This window comes from Cryptotermes secundus, unplaced genomic scaffold, assembly GCF_002891405.2.
Source record: "Cryptotermes secundus unplaced genomic scaffold, Csec_1.0 scaffold26, whole genome shotgun sequence".
Lineage (NCBI taxonomy): Eukaryota > Metazoa > Arthropoda > Insecta > Blattodea > Kalotermitidae > Cryptotermes > Cryptotermes secundus.
Window position 1 is genome coordinate 3335072 of NW_019743656.1, and position 24808 is coordinate 3359879.

General features: G+C 44.6%; 1 protein-coding gene across 8 annotated transcripts in view; it reads right to left on the reverse strand.

Moving 5' to 3' along the window:
- LOC111874219 overlaps positions 1–24808 on the reverse strand; it is a 99066-nt gene that overhangs the window by 13078 nt on the left and 61180 nt on the right. For 7 of the 8 annotated variants that reach the window (XM_023869543.2, XM_023869541.2, XM_023869539.2 and 4 more), the window contains one exon: positions 1877–1975. In XM_023869543.2, the coding sequence (XP_023725311.1) occupies positions 1877–1957 (81 nt within the window). In that variant the 5' untranslated portion in view covers positions 1958–1975. Of the gene's footprint in view, positions 1–1876; positions 1976–23747; positions 24175–24808 lie in introns of those variants that run through there. The other variant, XM_023869540.2, reaches the window with a different exon arrangement.

The following is a 24808-nucleotide window of genomic DNA, read 5'->3' on the forward strand; positions in this document are numbered from 1 at the left end:
TTACTCATCTTTTCAATGTTAACATATGCACAGGGTTACATACATCTTACAAAATATACTGGAATATTGCTCATAACCATTGCTAACCAGTTCTGGTTAAGCTAATATTACAAAGGACCATGTACAGTATGCGTCAAAAATACAGTACTGAAATGAAAAGACGTCCTGTTGATACCACTGTCTATTCATGTGAAGGCCCCTTGCACGACAGAACCTTCTAAAATCTTCAATAAATGGTCCAATTACCATGTCCCTGTAGCATTCCTGGGTGACAGTAAGAGCATTGCCTTCCTCATCCTCAATGAAATAGGTGCCTAATATACAGTGTGCTGAGACGGCACATCATATCGTCACATGTGTATTATGTAGTGGTTTCTGGACAATAACATCTGGCTGCTCAAATCCAAGGAAGCGAGATGTCTGGTGACCACTTCCATATGAGTGGAAATAATGCTCAACTATGAATACTTCTTCCTCTGTTGAGAGACCCATTTCCAACAACAACTGCACAACACAACTTCCTCTTCACTACTGGGAACATGTGTGGCTGGAGCTATGCCGTCGACAAACACACATGTGCGTTCGAGAAGTGCGAGTTTCAGTACTGCATATTTTGGCACATACTGTACATTCATACTTCACACAACATACAAGGCTCCCTGGTTGTGAAGGCTCACACACTGGTTTTCTGGGTTGCAACATACAACTGAGCAAACTGGCTCAAACTGTAATGCAATGGGAGGTGCCCAGTTAAAATCTTGGTCAGAACACCAGCAACCCTAACTAATGGGGTTTCATGGTTTCCTCAGCCACTTCAGTCAAAGGCTGGAATGGTATCTCAAATTTGGCTGAGACTGTTTCATTCCACATCCTTTCCAAATCATTATTCACTAGCATCCAATCATTCAAAGCTATAGAGTTACTGACATGTATTTAAATGAACTTAGTGGTTGAGGAGCTATGCTACAAGCCGGAAGGTCGCGGGTTCAAGCCCCGATGAGGTCATTGGATTTTCTTCAGTTGACCTAATCCTTTCAGCCGCACTAGGCCCTGTGGTTTACTCAGCTTCTAACAGAAATGAGTACCAGGTATTAATTAAATAATTTTCCTGGGGAGTAAAGTGCGGCCGGTGCATAGCGCTGACAACCTTACCGCCATCTTTGAGCCGACTGTCTAGATAATGTGGGACCCTCAATGTCTCACAACCTGATGGGCCTTCACGGCCTGGTACAGGGATAGCTTTACTTTACTTCTTTTTACAATAGAAATACGTATATAATAAATGAATAAACAAAATTGCTAAAAGTGAACAGAAGGCAAAAGGCAAATAACAGAGAGGGGCTGGGTGCCTGCTGTAAATGGAACCAAGGTGCTTAGGCCACCTTAGAGATGGGGAAATAAGTAAATCCCATAGGTGGGTACTAATGTTTGGCAGGAACACAAGAGGTGGGCATTCACAGCTAGAACAACCTTAAAATATTTAACAATGTTACAAGTATAACATAATCAAACAGGCTCTCTGAGGCACGTGGTAGTGTAGTTGGTTGAGGCACTATGCTACAAGCCAGGAGGTAGCAGGTTTGATTCCTGATGAGGTCATCAGATTTTTCAATCCACTTAATCCTTCCAGCTGCACTATGGCCCTGGGGGTCGGCTCAATCTCTAACAGAAATGAGTGCAAGGAATCTTCCTGGGGGTAAAGGGCAGCTGGAGCGTAAGGCCAACAACCTTACCGCCATCTGTGAGCAGACTGCCTACAAAATGGGGAAGCCTTGACGTTTCACAACACTATAGGCCTCCACAGCCTGTTCCAGTGGATGGCTTTACCTTTTCTCCTTTACCTTAAATTTTGTATACTTATCTTCTGGGTACTTACATCAGTGATGACAGCCTGTAACTTGTAATTTTCTTCCTGAATAGCTCTGAAGTTCTTCTTTAGTTCATCAACTTCTGTCATTGGACAATCATCAGTATTCTGAAACATAGGCACGGAAAATTCAGAACAAGCCCCATATGTTTCGTTTAATAATGCTGTAATAGGCTCACAACTGAATAATGGATTGGAAAGGATGTGGATGGAGGCAAAAGTGCCCTAAACTGGTGGCACTACACCATCGTTTGTGAAGTTGGACTGAGAGAAAACGACAAATATTCCAGATCAAGGTATCTGCTGTTTTGGACATGATCTTAAGCTAAAACCTCAAGCACATGAAGACAAGCAACCGAACAGTGGACCGTGATGTTGTCTGGATTGTGACGTTGTTTTAAGAAGTCCAAACTAAGTGCTACACCCTTCCTACAGGTATTACATGACGATGCATTCTGAAAAGTGTTACATCATTCCATGTTACATGAATTTACTTTTAACATGATACGAGGAGAGAATGAAGTGATAATTTCTACAGCTCACTTAATGTAACTATGTTAATGTTAAGCATAATATATATTATACAAACTGTTGTTATATGTCATTTGAGGTTCTCACAGTAAGTTAAAAAACATTACTCAGGAATGTTATAACAAGCAGTGTCCATATTTTTACATCTGGCCATTATAAACAGAATGCTCATTTGATCTGGTTGGGTCCACTAGGATTGGTGTGTGTTTGGGTTACAACAGGGTGTTAATTACAGTGTGTCACCATCACTCCCAAAATGCACCTGCAACCACTGCCTCATTAGTGCATCCAGGTCTTAGAACATGAATTGTAATTTGGTGAGCAAGTATACCAAAGTTATGATGGAGGTAACGAGTTCCTCAAAACAGTCATTACCTATTTACTGAACTGAATGGTGTAACATCTCACAAGTCAGTGATCTTTTTAAATTGCTTGTATTATAAACATCAGTAAATAAGTGTATCAGGGCATGTGGTAGCGTAGTCGGTTGAAGTGCTATGCTACAAGGCGAAAGGTCGCGGGTTCGAGTCCAAATGAAATGGATTTTTCAATTTACCTAATCCTTCTAGCTGCACTATGACCCTGGGGTTGACTCAGCCTCTGAAAGAAATGAGTACCAGGAATCTTACGGGAGGGTAATGCTGAAGTTACCGCCATCTGTGAGCCGAATGTCTACAGAAAACGTGGGAGTCTCGACGTCTAACAACCCTATGGGCCTTCACGGCCTGTTACAGGGATAGTTTTAACCTTTTTTTTACCTTTTCATTTGCGTATCTATGTGAAAACATGGACAACGAACTCACAGGTTTGTATGTATATATGTATGGGGCACTTGTATAGGGATTCAGCTCAATTTTCATTGGGATATTAAAGGGAAAGAAAGAAAGAAAAAAAAAACCGCCCCATTTCTACCTTGAATGAACGAATGAATGTATAAGAGGTGGACCCTCTCGGCCCTTGCACCACGACCTACAGTGGTCTATTGTGCTCCCCTTTGATGTACGTGGGGGCGTCGAAATAGTCACTTGGTTCCATAAAGTACTGATCCATGCTACGTAATCTTAAATACGCTAAGGCTTCACATTCACACATGATATGTGTGGCTATTTCATTTTCTTCTTGATACCTCTCACAAGTGGGACTATCACTTAGTCCTAGTTTGAAGAGGTGTCCTTCAATGTGACAAGTGTCCTGTAAGTAGTCCCGCCACCCACCGTAGCTGGTTCCTGTTGAGCTTCAACAGTTCCTTCGCTCTTTTAGCTGAGGGTCCTCGTATGAGTTCCTTTGCTTGCCTTAGTCCAGTCAAGGATCCCCAGTTTCATTTCTACCTTTTCTTGGCTCTTTGAAACTGAAGCCCTCATACAAATTCTCGTATCACATTGGCCAAACCTGCCTGTAAGTGTATCTGGCGGCATGCAACTAACTACAGAACCGCTGGATGGATTCTAATGAAATCCGATACTGGAGAGTTTCAATAAATTTTGTCAATATATTCCAATTCTTGTCCGAATCGGACACCGATAACAGACGCCTTACATCAAGATCTACATGCGCGCGGAATTTATACGGGGAAAAACGTGTTGAATAAAAGTTATGAAAAGGGCCGTGACAGCGCAGTCGGTAAAGCAACTGGCTAATGGCTGGACAGCAGAGGAGTACACCTTCTTGTCCAGGTAGGGGCAAGGTTTTTCTCCTCTCCACGTCGTTCAGACCGGTACTGGGGTCCCATTCAGACTCCTATCTAATTGATACGGGAGGTTCTTTCTCCGAAGGTAAAGCTGACCACTCACCTCAAACTAGTGCCAAGTTCAAGAATACATGGATCTATACATCCACTCCCCTATATGTCTCCATGGCGTAGTGCTAAATCAGTCAAGCAGTGGGACTACTTTACCGTTACAACACTTAAGAAACATGAAACATATATTTTACGTCCAAATACATATTTATTTTTCTGTCGGTATTACGGTTGTTGAGGCAACTAAACAGAAAACACATTCCTGCTGTGTCCTCTTGTACTACTGAGTGTTGAGAACATGATGCTGAAGTGAATATTTAGACTTACAGGAGGCTGGAGAAAACTGCATAATAAGGAGCTTCAACATTTATACTGATCACCTATTATTATTACATGGGAGGATACTATTAAAGTGGACCGCAAAGCAATACGATACAATGGTGTGGACTGGATTGATGTGGCTCAGGATATGGATCAGTGGAGAGCTCTTGTGACCATGGTAACGAATCTTCGGGTTCAATAAGATTCTGGGTATGCTGGAGTGGCTGAGCAACTGTTGGCTTCTCAATAACGGCTCTCCTCCATGAAGTTATTTCGCTTAGTGGAGTCCAACTGGGTCCACTCGGCACGGCGGCCACTGATTGGCCTATTGTAGCTTGCCCCGGGTGATTATGATGATGGAGCAATTGGTGGAATGAAGATTGGCAGGGGAAACCGAAGTACTCGGAGAAAACCTGCAGCAGTGCCACTTTGTCCACCACAAATCCCACTTGACCAGACCCGGGCCGCCGCGGTGGGAAGCCAGCGACTAACTGCCTGAGCTATGGCGCGGCCTCTCTATGGAGTTAGTTAGCTCGATCCAATTTCTTGACTTATCTCGAAAACTGTAAAACTTACAGCAAATAGTTGAGCTCCATTTTTATCTACAAGTACTGTTCGGCACAGTTTTGGTTCTGATAAATGTTTAACATGCTACACGCGCCTTACACCTGAGTTAAGCACGTGAATCTTCACATAAAGCGCGTATTGTTGTTGCCCGATGTTAAAAACTTGAACGCGTAAAAATACATTTTCACTTCCTTCCTTCTCGTCAAATTTCATAAAAATCTTATTACGTGGAGAAAGACATACGCGGGCATGTCATAAGTGAGGAGGCAGTTTTGAAAACAATTCGTTTCGAACGCGCCTAAGACATTTTCAACACACATGAAAGCATTCTCATTTTAAACCTATCTTCAAGTTCATGAGGAAAACTGATTTACAATTGATGTGTATTTACGAGCAGGCAGAATATAATATCGACCTTGCGTAAGGATGCAGTGATTGGTTCATTGCAACGAGGAAAACTGCGCGGACCAATCCGTAATAGTGACAACCTGTGACGCAAGGCTAGTGGCACGGGGATTCACTTCCTTAAGACGTTATCCATTCTGATAGACGGGGTTCTTATCTCCGACGACAGTTCTCGTCGTGCTATGGCACTATGGATCATATGCAGACTTGCGGGAAGTCACAGGAAACACCGAAAAACCTCGCATTTGCCAATATAATGCATATACTGTTCCGTATGATTGAGGCCAAACGGCATTACCGAACTGCTATTTGTAAAGGATATGGTGTTTCCTGCCAGGCGACAAACCTGATTTCAGGAGAGCTTAATCGGTACAGCGACGGGCTGGAGGCCGGAATTCGATTCCTGGCAGAGATAAGAGATTTCTTCTATTCCACGGCGTCCGGGTCCGATTTGGGGTTCACCCAGCCTCTTATCCAATGGACACCGTGACTATTTCCCAGGAGGTAAAGCGGCCAGGGCATGAAGCTGTTGGTGGAGCTATACCTGCATTCCCCCACATGTCTTCATGGTGTGGTGCTTAATTAAGCATGGGGACATTACCTTTTATTCACTGGTTCTACAGCCCCCCTGGGGCCCTGGCCTTTGATTTTTCAGTTTCATGATCATTTTACAGACGGTAGGACTCCTTGGGCGAGTGATCAGCCCGTCTCAAGGCCTCTACCTAAACACAGGACAACATAAACACAGAATAAACACATACCAAACATCCATGCCTTGTGTGGGATTCGAACCTACGTTCCCGGCTCATTATCTTTACCATACCGGTATTACTAATGTGACACCCGCTGAGATGCCCTGACAATCTTTTACCACAAGCTTTCGTATTATTCACTTCCCATGCTTTCTCCCGTATTCCTGTCCAGTATTACATGTTATCGAACAATACGTCGAGGCCGAACGTTTTAATTTTATCTCCCACGAATAATGCGTATAAATGATCAACTGTAAACCGTCTCCTTTATATAGCATACTACATAAATTCGCAAAGAATTGTCACGATGCAAACATATGACTGGACGCTAGTTCGTGGCCTACTACTACAAAACGTACGTTCATGCGAACGTGTTAACGCTATAGTTTGTTGCTATGGTAACCAGAAGCTGCGTTAATTTCAGAACTTTCATCTCACCACTATGTTACTTTATAGCGCACATACTGGTTCAGGGATCACTTGATTTCCCCTTCTGTGGGGAACACTCTACTTAACGTCTCCGCTGAATACAATAACAATAAAACGCGGCTACAAATAACGATGGCCCTCGTTACGTAATTTTCTTCAATAGCCTCTACACTGACCTCTCAGTAAGTCCCAAACATCTTCGCTCTTTCCTCAGAATGTTAGACCAAGTTTAGCACTCAGTTGTTCCTGAAGTAGATGTGCCTCAAATAAACTTTGCATGGATTTATCCACTTCATTCTGCCCTTAATTTAATCACAAATAATTTCTGACGGCCATATAACGAAAACATCCGCTTATAACAATTCGAGAACCGCTGAACGAATTCTCATGAAATTCGATATTGGCTTAGTACTAAACTGTCATAGATTCCAAATTTCGTTGGAATCGGACCACAATACCGGACACTATATATGAAGGTCTATATGCGTTTCTGCGCTCACATCACCCGAAAATCGCTAAATGTTTATCGGAGTGAAAAATGTCGAACAAAAACGGTAAGAAAAAACCGAAACACATTTTATATCCGAGACACTTCAGAGGAGAGTCGAGACAGCGTAGTCCGTATAGAAACCGGCTACGGGCTGGTCGACTGAGGAGTCGGGGTTTGAGTCCCGGTAGGGTCAAGAACCTTCTCCTCTCGATGTCGTCCAGACCGGCTCTGGGGCCCATGCAGCCTATCCAATGGGTACCGGGAGTCTAAAGCGGCCGGAGGGTGAAGCTGACCACATCCACTCCCCATACGCCTTCATGGCGTAGTGCTCAATTAGTTAAATCACAGGGACAACTTTAAATTTTGCCACGTCAGAGAGCAAAGTAGAATAGGGATGATGCATGAATGAAAATCAGAGGAGACTAATACAACAGAAAGGATTAGGGTTCTGAGGGAAACAACGCGCAGAAGATGAGTATAAACCTAACACGAACACTGCGGAAGATCTGAGGCCAAGATAATGTGTTGAGGTAGGTCAGGCCAATGCGGAAACATCTAAACTCAATGAAAGATTTGAGGTTTTCACGGCGGTGACTATGAAGAAAGCAGTCTTCTGGGATGTGGCACCGTGTAGATGTGGTATTAACCGACGTTTTGAAGGAACGTATCGCCTCCTTCACGGTCTCTTCGCTTGCGGATTTCTTATTTTTCCTTCTACCCTGAAGATGTAGGCGATGCATTCCTCCAAAACGTCGATTAACACCACATCTACACGGTGCCATATCCCAGAAGACTGCTTTCTTCATCTAATCTCAAGGTTATCAGCGCAAAATTATTCAACGTGAAATTGCTGGGAGCTTGCAACACTGGACATTACACATAACTATGTGTTGCAATAAATTATCATCATCCCGACAGAAGTACAAACATCGACCTGTTCACGGGTTGTCCTAGCCGGTGGCAACTAACCATGTTTGGTCGAAATCGGAACGGGAGAACCAACGATCATTAGACGGAGCCCTTGAGTGACAAATCATCATAGGAAGCCAACGTTCAGGGAAGGTTAGATTATGTTTAGCCAAGGTCGGGAGTCCTACTAACTACACAGTTATGAAACACGTGTAAACAAATTGTATGTCACACTATGAGGTTCTCATGCCGGTAAAGGTAAAAGGTAAAGTCGTCCTTGTGCCTAACTAATTAAGCGCTACGCCATGACGGCGTATGGGGGAGTGGACGTATAGATCCACATTTTCTAGACTTCGGCACTAGCTAGAGGCGAGTGGTCAGCGTCACGCCCCTGTCGCTTTACTCCCGGTAACCACTGGATAGGAGGCTATGTGGGCCCCAGAGCCGGTCTGGACGATATCGAGAAGAGAAAAATTCTGACATTACCGGGACTCAAACTCCGACCCCTCGGTCGTCCAGCCTGTAGGCAGTTGCTATACCGACTGCGCTACCCCGGCTCACTTCTCATACCGGTGAATACTTAAATTGAGGGCTTCTGGGTTATGGCTCCGTGATGTCTCGTACATGATCATCATCGCTTCGTAGGAATCTGCTGCGGCCACCTTTCTCGGTTTATTTTCAGGCTTATGTCAGAACTACACGTAAGTTTTCTATGCGTGGTCCTTGCCGCCTGCACCTCGCCGGTCGTTTCGTTAGCTCAGAACTCATAGATGGAGGAATAAGTTCATCCGAAACGTCGGTAAACTCTTGGCATATTAACCCGCGTCACATCTCAGCAGAGAGCCATAATCCTATCTAAGAGAACCTCATATCCGACACATTTAAAGAAAATCTTCGCACAATGGAGAGGACGGCATAGATCAGTCGGTAAATTGACGGGCTACCGGTTGGACGGAGCCGAGGAATTCGATTCAGGAAAGTGGGGAAGACACATTTCTTTTCTACACAGCGAGCACACAGCCTCCAATACAATGGGTACCGGAAGCTGTAAAGCGGTCGGGGCGTGAAGCTGATCACTCACCTGCAACTAGTACAGAAGTTAGGAGTACGTCAGCCTATACTTCCCCTGCCTCATACGTCTTCATGGCGTGGTGAACATTACGTTACCTTTTCACCTTCCCTCAAGAGAAGTTTTACGTTCGTATAAACTTTATGGATTCGTCAGCCTGTACCATTTTACCTGTGGCTCCATTTTCGTCTGGTATCCTGTTGTCTACCTCGTATCTACTTCCCGCCTCAGCCCACACAAACTGCACCGCGGTTTGGTTCCCGACAACAGACACGGATTGCCGTCTCACTGTTGTCAGTATCGTAACGTTGTACACATGACGCCAATGAAGCAAACAAAAGATAAGAGTTGTTTACTGTCCCATATTTAAGCAGCTTTACAAAACTATAAAATAAATATTTATTAATGACGCAAGACTTTAAATGGGAGCACTAACACCATGTAGGAGAGTCTTCTCGCCTTTTATGAAACCTGAAGGTTCATTACCGTGTTCATAAATTCCAGTCACTGGTCCCTATATTACGCCAGATGCCTCCAGGATTCCGTTAATTACTCTACGATCCATTTTAACAGTATCCTCCCATTTATGGGAGGTACCCGGTAGCGTAGTTGATTGAGGCACTATGCTACAAGCGGGTTCGATTCCCGATTATGCCACTGAATTTTTAAAATGACATAGGCTTTCCAATCGCACTATGGCCCTAGGGTCGACTCAGCCTCTAAGAGAAATGAGTACCCGGAAACTTCCTGGGGGGTAAAGGGCGGCCGGCGCGTAAGGATGACCTCACCGCCATCTGTGAGCCGATTGTCTAGAAAATGTGGGAGTCTCGACGTCTAACAACCCTATGGTCTTCCACGGCGTGTTACAGGGATAGCTTTCTACCTCTTACCTCCCATTTATGCCTAGATTTCCTGAATCGTCTCTTCCCTTTAAGTTTTCTGATTAAAATTCTGTATGCGTTTCTCATATCTCCCACGCATGCTACATGCCTCGATTATTTAATAATAATAATAATAATATAAGAGTACAGCTTATGAAGTTCCTCAACCCACAACTTTCTCCAGCCTCTTATTATCTCATCCTTCTCAAGTTAAAATATTCTACTCAGGGCCAAGCTCCATTCCAATGCATAAAAGGGGTAAAAATTACAGTCAGGTCTCTACTACTCGTATATTGAGGTTAACGTAACATTAAAAATAAGTTACAGCTGTCCCTCTGCTTAATTAATTAAGCATCACGCCATGAGGCATAACCTAACCCTTCTTGACCTCAGCACTCGATAGAGATGAGTGCTCAACTTCACGTCCCGGCTACTTTATACACAGCGAAAGAGTCGCTGGTACCCATTTGATGAGGATGCGTGGGCCCCAGAGCTGGTCAGGACACTGTGGAGTGGAATAAATATCTTGCCGCTGTCCGGAATCGAATCCTGGCCGCCTCATCCCATCGCTTTACCGACTGAGCTACAGCAAATATTCAATCATTGAGGTTAGAGCTCTTTCTAAAGGATTCAACTGGGGCCGCGACATAGCTCAAGCGGTTAGTCGCTGGCTTCCCACCGCGGCGGCCCGGGTTCGAGCCCGGGTCTGGTCAAGTGGGATTTGTGGTGGACAAAGTGGCGCTGGGGCAGGTTTTCTCCGAGTACTTCGGTTTTCCTTGCCAATCTTTATTCCATCAACTGCTTCACAATCACCCTCACCTATCATCTGGGGCTGGCACAATAGGCCACAAGTGGCCGCAGTACAAGGGACTTAGTCCCACCTCACGAAACGCTATGTTCTCTAGTTCCTAGCATACCGGACGACGGACAAAGTCCAAAAGCCCAGTAATTCTGAGTGTTATACATCTGAGGACCCTTTAGAATCTACATAGTTTTTTTTAAAACAAAGCGTACAGACAGGAAGAGCAGCAAGACTGGAGTTCATGAGGTGCTGATTGCAAAGAGCCGAGAGCCTCTAAGGAAGATGGTCCTCACCACATGAAACATCCTTTACGTGACAAACTTCATGCGCAACGGATAAGTAGCTCTCCAAAGTAGATTCGGTCGTAATCAGCAAGCAGACCTGTGGACACTCCCAACATCCGTTCATACAGAACAATTGAAAGACGAAACGTAACAGCGAGGGAGGCAACGAAGTAGTGAAGACTCTGAACTGTTCCGACACGGTACACAAGAACAGATTCATGCTTTTACGAACAATGAAGCTTCGGGAGTCGATACAAGCCTGGGAATCTGACTACTACCTTCAAAAGGATTGTGCTCCATGGAGTCACATTAATTCCTTACTGGGTGATGGGCTGGAAGGCCCGGGTTCTATTCCTGGCAGGACAAAAATTTTCTGTTCTCCACGTCGTCCAGACCGGCTCTGAGACTCACACATCCTCTTATCCAATGGATACGGGGGTACTTTTCCCGGGGTAAAGCTGACCACTCACCTCCATCTATATCCGAGGTCAAGGATGGTGGGGCTATACCTCCACTCCCCCATGTGTCTTCATGGCACAGTGTTCAATTAATTAAGCAAGGGGGCAACAAGGATGGTGGGGCTATACCTCCACTCCCCCATGTGTCTTCATGGCACAGTGTTCAATTAATTAAGCAAGGGGGCAACTTTACCTTTTGTGTGCTACTTCACAACGTTACTATCTGCATTATAAGCCTGTAGTTTCGAACAATGGTAAGAAATGTGAATGATTAACTGCGAAGAAGTTGAAGGGAAGTGGTAACAGTCTACCACCCTAACATTTGCCTGGATGGACTAAGTAGAACCAAGGAAAACCTTAATCAGGATGTGTCCCGGCCGAGAGTCGAACCACACACCTCGCGAATACGGACTTTAGTACCATTAGGGCGTTCCCTTCGTCACAAAATTAATGCTCACCAATTTCTGTCACTGGATGTATGGAGGCCGACGAGCGGGTTACTGTAGTGGTAACGCTCATATTCTAACGGTGCTAGTCTCGAAATTGGGACAGGATACCGATAATCCTGAGGTTCTTCGCGGTTTTCTCGGTCGTTCAGGGAAAATTCCGTGAAAGGTAACTCTCATAAGGCCATGACCGCTTCCTTCCAAATCCTTTTCATTTCATCATTCATCCTACCAATGATTTTATAGTCTTGATGCTGTCAGGGTCGATAAATGAACCGGAGCCTTTCACAATGCTGACCAGTGAGCTCTATGCGGTTCCCGAGACTCGTTCCACTGGTTCTCTAGTTGAAAGAAAACTGTACACTCATGGATCTCCAAATCTCCTATACAGAGTGCCCAGGATGAAAGGTCAATATTCTGGGAGGTCACAGTATAGGTCATGTACATGTGTCCTATTCCGAACGGTTTCCGAGATACAGCTATTTCACTGTACTGTACGCTGTACAGACGAGCAACACGCCATGTCCTCACACGAGTTGCAAAGTGCATTGATGTTAATGGTGGAATTTTCGAAAATGTATTATACTAGGTAAACTGTACCAACTCTGTTACTTGAACAATAAATACTGGTATTAGAAACAGTACGTCATATCTGTTTCTTAACAACAGCGTTGGAACAGTGAAATAGCTCCATCTCGGAAATCATACGGACTAGAACACATGTACATGTACACTTTTTTGCTTAGAATGACGATTCTGTGCCCTCCTAGAATACTGGCCTTTCCTCCTGGGACACTGTATAGACGCTATGGTTTCATGAAATAATTACTGTAATACTTCTAAAAAAATTGCCTCAATCTTCGACGTCGAAAAACAAGCCAAGAAACCACCGCTGTTGAGAATCTCAAATCCTACAAATACGAACTACTCTACCGTCATTCATTTATCAATGGCTCTACAGCCCTTTGTTGAGCCCTGGCCGCTTTTTCAGTTTCTTAATCCTATACACAGCCACCAGGACTCCCTGGACGAGGAATGAGTTCGTCGCAAGGTCACTACCTACACACAGAGCAANTAGACAGAAGAAACGTGGACAAACATCCATGGCTCGAGCGGGATTCGAGCCAACGACCTCAGTGTTTGACAGCGCGGCCATCTGTACCGTCAGCTACGTGATAAATGACTGGCACACCGTGGACACAGCCTGTGCATAGGTTCGTGGATGAATAATCTACTTCTTACCAGGAAATGTTGCGACTTTTCCTCGTATACGTTACGCAACGGGCAGAAAATGCAAGTAAACAATCGGGTTTTGCACAAGCCGGTGCACCAGATGAAGAGAAGTTTCATTCCACGTCCACCATTTTAAACAGAGATAAACTTTTCAAAACTTGTCACAATTCGTAATACGGCATTTCTAGACACCGTCCGGGGGGAGCTCGTTCGTGGCTCTTGTTGCGTAACATGTTCAGATTACTGCCAATTCATGGTCACAATACCGAAAAGTTAGAAGTTACACCTGGGCTTAATTCATTAGCACAACGCCATGAAGACGTGGGGGTTGAGATATAGCTCCACCATTTTTGACTTCGGTACTAGACCGACGTGAGTGGTCGGCTACAAATCCCTGCCGCTTTACCTCCGGCACCCAATGTATAGGTGGCTGGGTGGGCCTCAGGGCCTGCCTGGACAATGGTCACATGGGGGGGGGGGGGGAGCATATATGTTATTATTAAATAAGAAAACGTTAAATGAAAATGGTCACATAAAAAAACGTTTTAATTTAATAATAATAATTCGTGTTTATTTACGTGCAAACTTAACAGCACAGAGGCCAATTGCACAAAGTTAGCACGATTACATAGAAATACACAAAAATAACTAAAGAACAAAATACAAAATATGACAGTCTATATAATGGCAATAAATTAACAGTAATTATTTAGAGAAAAATTAAAGTTGGCGTTAACGGGAGAGAAAAATAAAATAAGTACATTTCCAATGGTGATGCCATTATGTGGCGAGAAAGGACAATACACGTACATACAAGTTGACAACAAAAAGAGAAAGAAGGAGAGAGTGGTATTAAAATGTGCCGCCCTGGGTTGCCTCTTGCGTTTTGTTTCCTTAGGCAGGACAGTTCTGTCGGTACAGCGACTGGCTATGGGTTGGCCGACCAAGGGGTCGGAGTTCGTGTCCCGGTAAGGTCAAGAATGTTCTCTTCTCCACGTCGTCCAGACTAGCTGAGGCTCGTCCAACCTCCTACCCAATGGGTACCGGTGGTAAAGTGGCCGGGGCATGAAGCTGATCGCTCACCTCCAGCTAGTGCCTAGGTGGATCTATACATCCACTCCCCCATACGCCTTCATGGCGCAGTGCTTAATTAGTTAAGCATAAGGACAAGTTTACCTCTTATTTAACGACGCTGCTAGTAAATCAAACTATATGACGTCGAATGGTATGATAATTTGTGAATAACAAACTTCAAAGGATTAGAAAGGAAGCTGACTCTCGTCTAATTTGAGGTATCAGCCTGAAATCTGCCAGGAGGAAATGCGGAAAACCATGAAAACATCAGTCGGGACAGTCGGTGTCACAATCGGAATTCGAAACAAGTCACAGCCCATCCGCTTGCAATCGGACACGCCTGCTAATATTATCACGTACACACACGCACAAGGAATCTCCTCAAAGCGCACGCACGTCTTGAAAATCTGGTTCACTGAACTACACGCAAGGAATCCCTGGTTACGTATCCTCTGACGGTCCCTTCCCTCTGCTCAAGAATGACGCGATATTCCGTCTTTAGTGATCGACCGTCCTTTTACACGTGCCAAACATCACGTTACGTTCCACCACTGTATGTGCCAAATGACATATAACTTCCACTATTTATATGCGCCAAATATCACATAATTTCCACCTTCAATACATGCAAAATATCACATAAGCTAAACAACTGAAAGCACCTTTAAAATGTGTCAAATAAGATCCACAGACACCAAGGTGATCCCATAAGCTTACTTTGATTTTTTGTCTACTCTCCCTATTTTGAAGAAAATAAAAGTAGGCTTATGCGATCCTATGCTGTCTGCCTATCCCCCTCATTAAAGGCGGCGCCATAGCTCAAGAAGTTAGTCGCTGGCTTCCCACCGCGGCGGCCCGGGTTCGATGCCGGGGTCTGGTCAAGAGGGATTTGTGGTGAACAAAGTGGCACTGGGGAAGGTTTCCTCCGAGTACTTCGGTTTCCCTTGCCAATCTTCATTCCACCAAATGCTCCACAATCACCCTCGTCTATCATCTTGGGCTGGTACAACAGGCGAGAAGTGGCCGCAGTAGACGGGACATAGTCCCACCCCACTAGCAATAAAAAAATTCCCCTAAATGGCTTAACAAATCTTGAAGAAACTTGGTATGTATATAATGGTACGTGGGCCTATATCAATGGCGTGCTTCATAAATCCCTCCCATCAGTCTGCATCTACGTATATGTATTTCACCATCGTTGCTAAGCAAAGGCTCAGTAAAAACGTTTACATCGGCAATGAATATGCAGGCAACAACAGAACTGAAGAATTCCGTCTTCTGGGATGTGGCGCCGTGTAGACCTTATGTGAACCGATGTTCACACATCCCAGAAAACGTGAGGCATTCTTCATAGTTACCGCTGTGAAAATCTCAAATCTTACAAGAATAGAATTGTTGAAGGCGTCTTTCTTTCCGGTCCGTGTCACATCAAAGGAGATTCATTCATGATTCATCAGTAATCTGTCAGACGACAGGTCCACAGTCTCTTCCAAAACAGTTCCTCCACTTAATGCGATCTTCTGTTTTTGGAAAGAGACTATCCAGGAAAAGTGATAATGTGGTAGTTTTTCCATTTGCTTTCCACATCGCAGTACAACAGCCGTTCAAACCACTCTGGTCACGCCTGTTGCTATACGAACTTGAACCATCTCGAGCATCATTTGCTCTGTGCTTCAAGTCGCTGCTGATGACGCTGCTTCCGGCATCAGTTTTTGGTTTTTGGTGTCTCTCTTCGTCTGATGCCCAACCTTTGACCTGTCCAGCAAGGGAGGCCCTGCCAGTAGCTACGCTGCCGCTGGTATAGCTCTCGGGGTCCTTAGCATACTCAAACCCCCTCACCACGATAAGGCGGAGACACCAACGAGGGGGCAAAGGAGATTAGGCTAATAAAAATGAACATAGCAAACACAGTTCGAATATTGTTTTGTTGCTATCTGAATATGCTGCAGTGGGAATACTTCTCAGTGATGTCACACTGGATGGGGCCCACGGGACGCCTTTTCCCACCCACTTCTACAATCCTGTGATACGGTAAGCTGTATCGACTCGAAGACTGTACATAACTACCACCTGTCCTATAGAAAACAGCTAAAGACTGTCATGATCAATAACATGTCTTTAGGTGCTTGAAACGTTTCCTTGATCTTTGGTGTATCATACCAGGAAAAGTTGGCACTGTCCTTGACTATATCCTGAGCATGTACATTGCCAAATATTGCAAACACGTGTATCGTTATGTAACAACATCCATCTCCACACATAAACTGCATCCTTATAAACATCTGAGAGGGTTAGCGCAGTGGGAAAGTGCCTTATCACATGCAGAAAGATAAGGCAAAATCCCTGTAATCAAGCATCAAACTATGAAGACGTATGGGGGGTGGAAGTATAGCTAGCTCTATGTATTCTTAATCATGACGGAGTAGCCCTCCGCCTGCAGAAACAGTCCCAGGTATCCAGTGGACAGGAGGCTAGGTGGGGAGAAAATCTCCTGTCAATGCCAGAGATCGTGATTCTTTGACCAATAGTTATCAAGAGAAAACCCAAGACAAACCGTGAAATGAACCTCAGAGGAAGTCATCCAGAACAGAACCGAAGCTCGAAGACGAGACGCCAGCCCTTAACTTCCATTCGCTCATACGTGTATGTCTTCAAGATTTGGTCCTTTAACACTGTGCAGACTGCATTTCTTCGAAGTAATATATACAAATTCAGTCCGTACCTCACAGGAAACACATTACGTCTAGGCTACAGAGACCAATCGGTTAATGCTGTTTAGGGAAACAGTCGCTGTTTATTGTGAGAGCCATACTGAACACACAGCTACAGTGTGTGGGTAGAATGCAGAATTTTGGTACGAGTTATGTTAAAGCTGGTGGTGCATATAGTAACCACTGGGCTTTGAAGGGCTAAGCAGAGGGTCAATTACACTTTTACAATTAATTTTAAGACTAGTTTATATATTTATGGTTTGAGAGAGTTGAGGTTCTCATGAAGTGAAGAAAGCAGTCTTCTGGGATTTGGCACCGTGTATATGTGGTGTTAACCGACGTTTCGGAGGAACGTATCGCCTCCATCTTCAGGGTAGAAGAAAAAATATAAGAAATCTGCAAGCGAAGAGACACCAGACACCAGTCTGCTTTTACCGGTTCTCACGGTGTCTTCGCTTGCAGATTTCTTATATTTTTTCTTATACCCTGAAGATGGAGGCGATACGTTCCTCCGAAACGTCGGTTAACACCACATATACACGGTGCCAAATCCCAGAAGACTGCTTTCTTCATCGTCACCGCCGTGAAAGCCTCAAATCTTACATTCTCATGAAGTATTAAGGTTACAGTCGTTTGCGTTGTAACGCCATTTAGTTCGGTACACAGAGAAAACAAGTTTCTCTGAAACGTTTGTAACTATCTGACAAAAGATAGAATGTCCATCCTAGATGATCAATATTATTTATGGTTCAACCAAGAAACTAACCAACCCTCAACAATGACTCCCGTGGGAACAAGTGCACAGTGAATTATGAACTGAGAAGCATATGAAAGAGGTCGTGGCCTAATTTAAGGTATTATCCCTGAAATGTGTGGAAGGACCGAAGAAAAATACAAAAATCTCAAGAGGGAGGGGGATCGACATTTCATGTTGGCATTTCCAGAATGAGATCCGGTCAAGACAAGATTATCTGGGAATTTGTTCCGGACAAAATTTATGGTTCTCGATAAGACGCAGGACCTCCTTCGTGCATGTGCGGCTTTTCTTTACACACGCCACGCTGTTTTCCAGACGTCACGTACACTTCAAAACTTTCCACAGCACAGTAACTGATATTAACGCTGACTCATGTATAATTATTAAACAGGTAACTAAACAAATGACAGTTGCATAGCTTCCTGAAATCGAGGCGAACACGGTATTTAAATTATACTTTCACATAAGGCAAATTTGTCCACGTGTGCTTAACTAATTAAGCACTACGCCGTGAAGGCGTATGAGGGAGTGGATGTACAGATCCACATTTTCTTGACCTTGGCACTAGTTGGTGATGGATGGTCAGCTTCACGCACTAGCTGCTTTACTCTCGGCACCAAGTAAACTTGGATTTCTATATAAGGTGTCCCACGAGGATAGGTAAATCTTCTGGGAGGTCATAGTGTAGGTCATTCTAAGCAAGAAAGTGTATATGTACATGTGTCCTGTTCCGAACCGTTTCCGAGATAGAGTTATTTCACTGTACAGTTACAAAATTGTTAATAGGAAAGAGATTTACGTACTGTTTGTGATACCGACATTTATTGTTCAAGTGACAAAGTTGGTACAGTTTGAAGAAAGCAGTCTTCTGGGATTTGGCACCGTGTATATGTGGTGTTAACCGACGTTTCGGAGTAACGTATCGCCCCCATCTTCAGGGTTGAAGAAGTATAAGTAAATCTGCAAGCGACAACACCGTGAGACACGGTCAAGCAGACTGTGTTGCAGTCTGCTTGACCGTGTCTCACGGTGTTGTCGCTTGCAGATTTACTTATACTTCTTCAACCCTGAAGATGGGGGCGATACGTTACTCCGAAACGTCGGTTAACACCACATATACACGGTGCCAAATCCCAGAAGACTGCTTTCTTCATAGTCACCGCCGTGAAAGCCTCAAATCTTACTTGGTACAGTTTGCCTAGTATAATACATTTTCGAAAATTCCACCGTCAATATCAATGAACTTTGCAATTCGTGTGAGGACAGCATATTCGGCATTTGTGAAGATATGCGGCATTTTTCACAACACCCATACAATGCCAATGTCCACAGTCACAACGGCCAACTGACACTTCACACCGATTCACATGAGGGATGAAAGGACAATATTGGGCGCCAAATCCAAACTATTGTACAGTGAACTAGCTCTATCTCGGGAACCGTTCGGAACAGGACACATATACGGATACACTTTCTTGCCTAGATTGACGGATACTGTGACCTCCCAGAATATTGACCGTTCTGCCTCGGCTATCCTCTATAACAGCAATGGGAATTTTCTTTTAGACTGCGCTGACGTGAAGGCGACTCACGCACTTGACAAAAATAGCATCTCCGTCTGTTTCCTTTGGGTCGCCGTTCGCAACAAACGTCTTGACCTTTCGAACCATGACGTCCATCCAATTAAATCCTTCAGTTCGTAAACAAATGCGACGCGAGAGCGTGAATTGGGTTCATTTGTCTCGGGACAAAAGTTCAATGTTGGGGCTATTACGAACCTTCGGGTTATATAAAATGCTGGGAACAAGCGCAAGTTTCTCAAAAGGGATTTTTTCAATTTAGCTGGTCAGTCTGTTTTTTGATCTTGCCGCTCTCAACAGAATGCGCAGTGGGTTTGATGGAGTCCACTATTATTTCTTTATGCTAGTGGGGTGGGACTAAGTCCCTTGTACTGCGCCCACTTCTGGCCTATTTTACCAGCCCCAGATGACAGGTGAGGTTGATTGTGGAGCAATTGGTGGAATGAAGATTGGCAGGGGAAACCGAAGTACTCGGAGAAAACCTGCCCCAGCGCCACTTTGTCTACCACAAATCCCATTTGACCAGACCCGGGATCGAACCCGAGCCGCCGCGGTGGGAAGCCAGCGACTAACCACTTGAGCTGAGGCGCGGCCAATCGAGTCAACTAACTTACGCGTAGATAAGATTGCAATAAGGTGTTTGTGGGTTATAAGAGAACCTTAGTTGTGTTGCGTCACCCTCCCTCCCACAATGCAGACATAACCACTGATGCGCTACTTCTTGCCATTCTATTTCTCACGTGAAACACAGTGGGCAATTCTGAAAACATGGCTCGTGGATGGATAGCGTCAGGATTTTGTTCTTCGAAGGGGTGGAAACCAGATTTTCCTAAGGGGGTAAAAAAATCTGCTTATAAATTCAAATTTAATACGTTCAAGAATCATTTTACTGATTGGCCTGCAGTGTTCCGGACAGAATGATTTCTTGAAATATTCCCGTATTTTTTTTTATTTTTTACCACGTGGGAGGATATTATTAAAAATGGAACTCAGAGATAGGATGGGGTGAAATGGACTGGACTGATCTGGCTCCGGAGGGGGACATGTGGAGAGCTCTTGTGAACACTGTAATGGACCTTAGTGCTCCATGAAACGTTGACAAATTCTTGAGTAGCTGAGTGACTGGCGCCTTTTCAAGAACTCAGCTCCACGGAGTTTAATTTAGTTTCCAGAAGCAGCCAATGGGCCTGTAGTTATTAGCATATAACGCTAAATTCTTGGGTTTTAACAATAGTTCAAGGAAAAAAAAAAGTCCGTGGCCTGTAGTCCGCAAGTAAACTATACCGACCGAACGACCGCCGCTTGTCGGCGAAGTTAGTGCCAACTTTTGAGGGGAGAGGGTGTTACATGGTGAGCGCAACGGATCCCCACGGCAGTTAATCTCGGTTTTCTAGACCGGAGCCGCCATTTCCTTGAAATAGCTCCTCAATTATCTTCAAGAAGCTAGGCGAACCCCGTTCCAGATCCATTACTTCTCAGAAAATCTGGTAGCGCCGGGAATCGAACCCGGTACCTCTGGATTTGTAGCCAGGAACTCTGAACAGAGGCGGTTCCAATAGTTCCATCATTCAGAAATTACTTCGTATGCCATTTGTTTTTACAAAAATAGCGATCTTCATATATGTGAATGAAACTTCGATACTTCCAAAGGCACTAGAAATGCAACGCATTTGTTGGCGGACTTTTCCTCAAGGAAATGACGCAGAGAAAACCTGACCTTACAGTGGAATACGCCCACCAAGCTTACCGAGAAAGAACCGTACACTACTGAAAAATTACCCTCAACACGAAGGCAGAATATTCAATTCAGTCTTCATTATTATCTTCTCATATGTGGCATGACAAATTACCGTGACTGTGAAAAACAACACATCTCGCGATTGTGAGATTACAGATCTCCAGAGCCGTTGGGGCGGGGTGGGGAGAGGCAGGCTCTTGGAATTCCGTCCAACCGTCTATCTATATACATTTTTGGCCAGAGTTTATTCACATTTGGTAATTAATAATTTATCCGACACATGTCTGTGCGTGAATCATTTTACTTCCACAATCAGGGACCCCTCAGATTATAATAAAACGTAAAGCTATACCTGTGAGAGGCCGTGAAGGCCCATAGGGTTGTGAGACGTCGAGGCTCCCACATTTTCTCTACACAAGCGGCTTACAGATGGAGGTGAGGCTGTCAGCCTTACGCGCCGGCCGCCCGCCCATTATCCCCAGGAAGATTCTTGGTACTCATTTCTGTTAGAGGGCATCAAAAGACACAAAACTGAGAGTTTCTCGATAACTCGTATAATCTTTTATTAAGGTTAATTCATTTATGGCGCTCATCTTTATAAATAAAACCCCATACGTGGTATCCTGTCCTCCAAACGCTATTTCTTCACACAGATCTAACTGTGCAGTTGGAACCGTGTAACGAACTTAGTGTGTACGGGACCTTTAAGGAATTAAATGTTTTCGACCCCTCGAACAACTGAATCGTGGTTTCGAATCCCATTCAAGGCATGGATGTCTGCGTTTAGTCTGTTTGTACTGTCCTGTGTATGTAGCGGCCTTACGACAGGGCTGACCCCCCCCCGTTTTTTCAGGAAATGTGATGTCTTCTGCACCGACGTATGACCCAGTAACTGGGGGGGGGGGTTGGAAAATCAGAACCAACCAAGAAACGAGGGAATTATACTATATACCCCTTATCAGGTAGCAGATATTAAAGGCGAAAGTAGATCACTCTGCAAGAAGAGTTTATCAACATGCTCATACACTACAAGGTAGACTGAAAGGTAAAGTTGTCCTTGTGCTTAATTAAGCACCACGCCATTAAAACGTATGAGACTGTGGTGGTATATTTCCACCATTCTTGACCTCGACACTAGACGGAGAGTAGTGAGCTTCACGTTCCGGCCGCGTTACCGCCGGGGAAAGAGCTTTGGGTAATCATTGGATAAAAGGCTGGCTGGGCCTCAGGGCCGGTATGCTCGCTGTGGAGAAGAGAGAATCTCACACCCCTGCCGGAAATCGAACCTTGGCTATCCAGCTCGTCGCTATAAACAGTTAATGGAGTTCTCTATGTCATAAACTGATGACGTACTCTCGTTCCTAAGGCAGATGGAGTACAAGACGAATCCTTGAAGATGGTTATTTACCTCCCACCTACGTCTGTGTACCCTGCGATTGACTCACTGGTACTTCTGTTTCGTACAGGGAAAGACCCGGTTTCAAATGTCGGCCCTAAAAGATTATCCCGAGATTATTACTAGTAATCCTCAGTCTTACCAGGAAAATGCTGAGAACATTGCCTCCAACTAGGTCACAACCACTTCCTTCCTTCCTTCCCTATTAATTATTCACTAAATCATTCATTCAATCCATGCGCTGACCCACTGAAAGGCACCGTTAAATGTGCATCATCAAGGCAAACCAGTGTCTTCTTTTTTTTCTCCTTGGCACTACAGCCCCAGTGGGCCTAGGCCTACCTCCATGAACTTCTCCGTTCACTTCGGTTTACTAGAGCTTACACATTCGGTAGGACTCCTTGGGCGGGTGATCAGCTCGTCGCAAGGCCTCTACCTGTACACAAACACAGGGAAAAGCGCACGCACGCACACACACACAAACTAAACATCCATGCCCTGAGTGTGATTCGAACCCACGATCCCGGTTTCCAAGCGAGCGAAGACAGTGCATGCCTTAGACCGCTCGGCTACCGTGATCGGCGCCAGTGTCTTATACCTCTTTAAAATTCTACGGCAAGCCTCACCATTTATTATACATATAAGCTCCTGTACTATTAACTTCATTTGTTTACTCCCATATTCATTTCCAGCTCTACGGATGTTCTCGAATGTAGACGTTTAAAGCTATCTCCCACGACTAACAAGCACAAATACTCAATCGCCAGCCGTCTCCTATACATGGTATAATACACATATCTGTATAATAAATTATCAGTATTAACATAAAAGACAGGGGGGGGCACGCGGTAGCGTAGTTGGTTAAGGCAATATGCTACAAGCCGGAAGGTCGCGGGTTCGAGTCCCGACGAGGTGGATTTGTTTCAAATTACCTAATCCTTCCAGCCACAATATGACCTTGGGGTCGACTCAGCCTCTAACAGAAATGATTGCCAGGAATCTTCCTGGGGGGTAAAGGGCGCCGGTGCGTAAGGCTAACAACTTAAAGGCCATCTGTAAGCCGACTGTCTAGAGAAAATGTTGGAGTCTCACACCCCTAGGGGCCTTCACGGCCTGTTACAGGGATAGTATTTTACTGACAGGACAGATACACTGAAGATAAAGGACTGCTCCCTCATTCGTGGCCTACCTTCGCGCGAAATGTAAACAGCTGTTACAGCTAGGAACTGTGCCTTGTTTTTGGACACTTGAAATCGATTACCGACCATCACGGATTAGGGCAAGTACCACTGCTCACGACAGAACTCACCTTGTGACGGGACGAGACCGTTGGATTGAAAGCTTGCAGAAGATGTCCAACTGTTGGAGGTGTTGAACTGGTATTGTACAGTGCCCTCATCGTTAAGGGAAAGTCACAAAAATAATAAATAATTTTTACACACACTCACAAAGAAAGACTTCAGTTAACACGAGGAAAAAAAAAACACGAAATAACACACGCTTTTAATTTCTATAGCAAAATTAGATGCAAAAAAATATTTCGATTTTATATAGCTGTACGTAGAGGGTAACAATTGTAAATATATGAGCGAAGGACTAGACTCGTCTCATTAACCACTTTCTGACTCCACGAAAATTCCATCGCCTCATCGTGTAGTGAACCTACACTGCACCACCACTTCGCACAATTTGAATCACTAAAAACCCGTACATAACCCTCTACCTTCCGTTGCGGCATCTCGCCGCGAATTAACAAAACATATGGACGCAAAGAGATATCACTATAGCACGCCGGGAGAGGGGGGGGGGAAGCTATCCAATGGTCTGGAGGTTCCCCGGTGACGTATCGACAAGTGAGAGACAAGAGGGGGACTGTTTATATGACGTCATTATAGCTTATCTCAAGCTAGTTTGTTGCTGCAGTTAGCAAGAATCGATGTTGTTGACGTAGTAGGTAAGCACGGGCATTATCTGGACAAATAATAATGAACGCCTCTGTGGTCTAGTGGTCCGGGTTCGATTCCCGGCGATACCAGATTTTGTGAGAAATAGTGGGTCTACAACGGGGTCCACTCAGCCTCGTGGGGATAATTGGGGAGCTATTTCAAGGAAATAGCGGCTCTGGTCTAGAAAACCGAAATTAACGGCCGTGGGGATTCGTTGCGCTGACCATGAGACATCCTCTATCCGCCAAAGCAGTGGCGTGCGGTACTAGTTTTCGTAAGGGAAGCAGTGCTATCTAATAAACGAACTGATAGCAATCAACTCACCAAAATTTACGTCACTTATTGAGTCAATGAGGTCGTTTTGTATTCTGTTCGACAAATCTGTAAATACTGTACTGTTCTCAAGGTGAACATTGAGTTTATG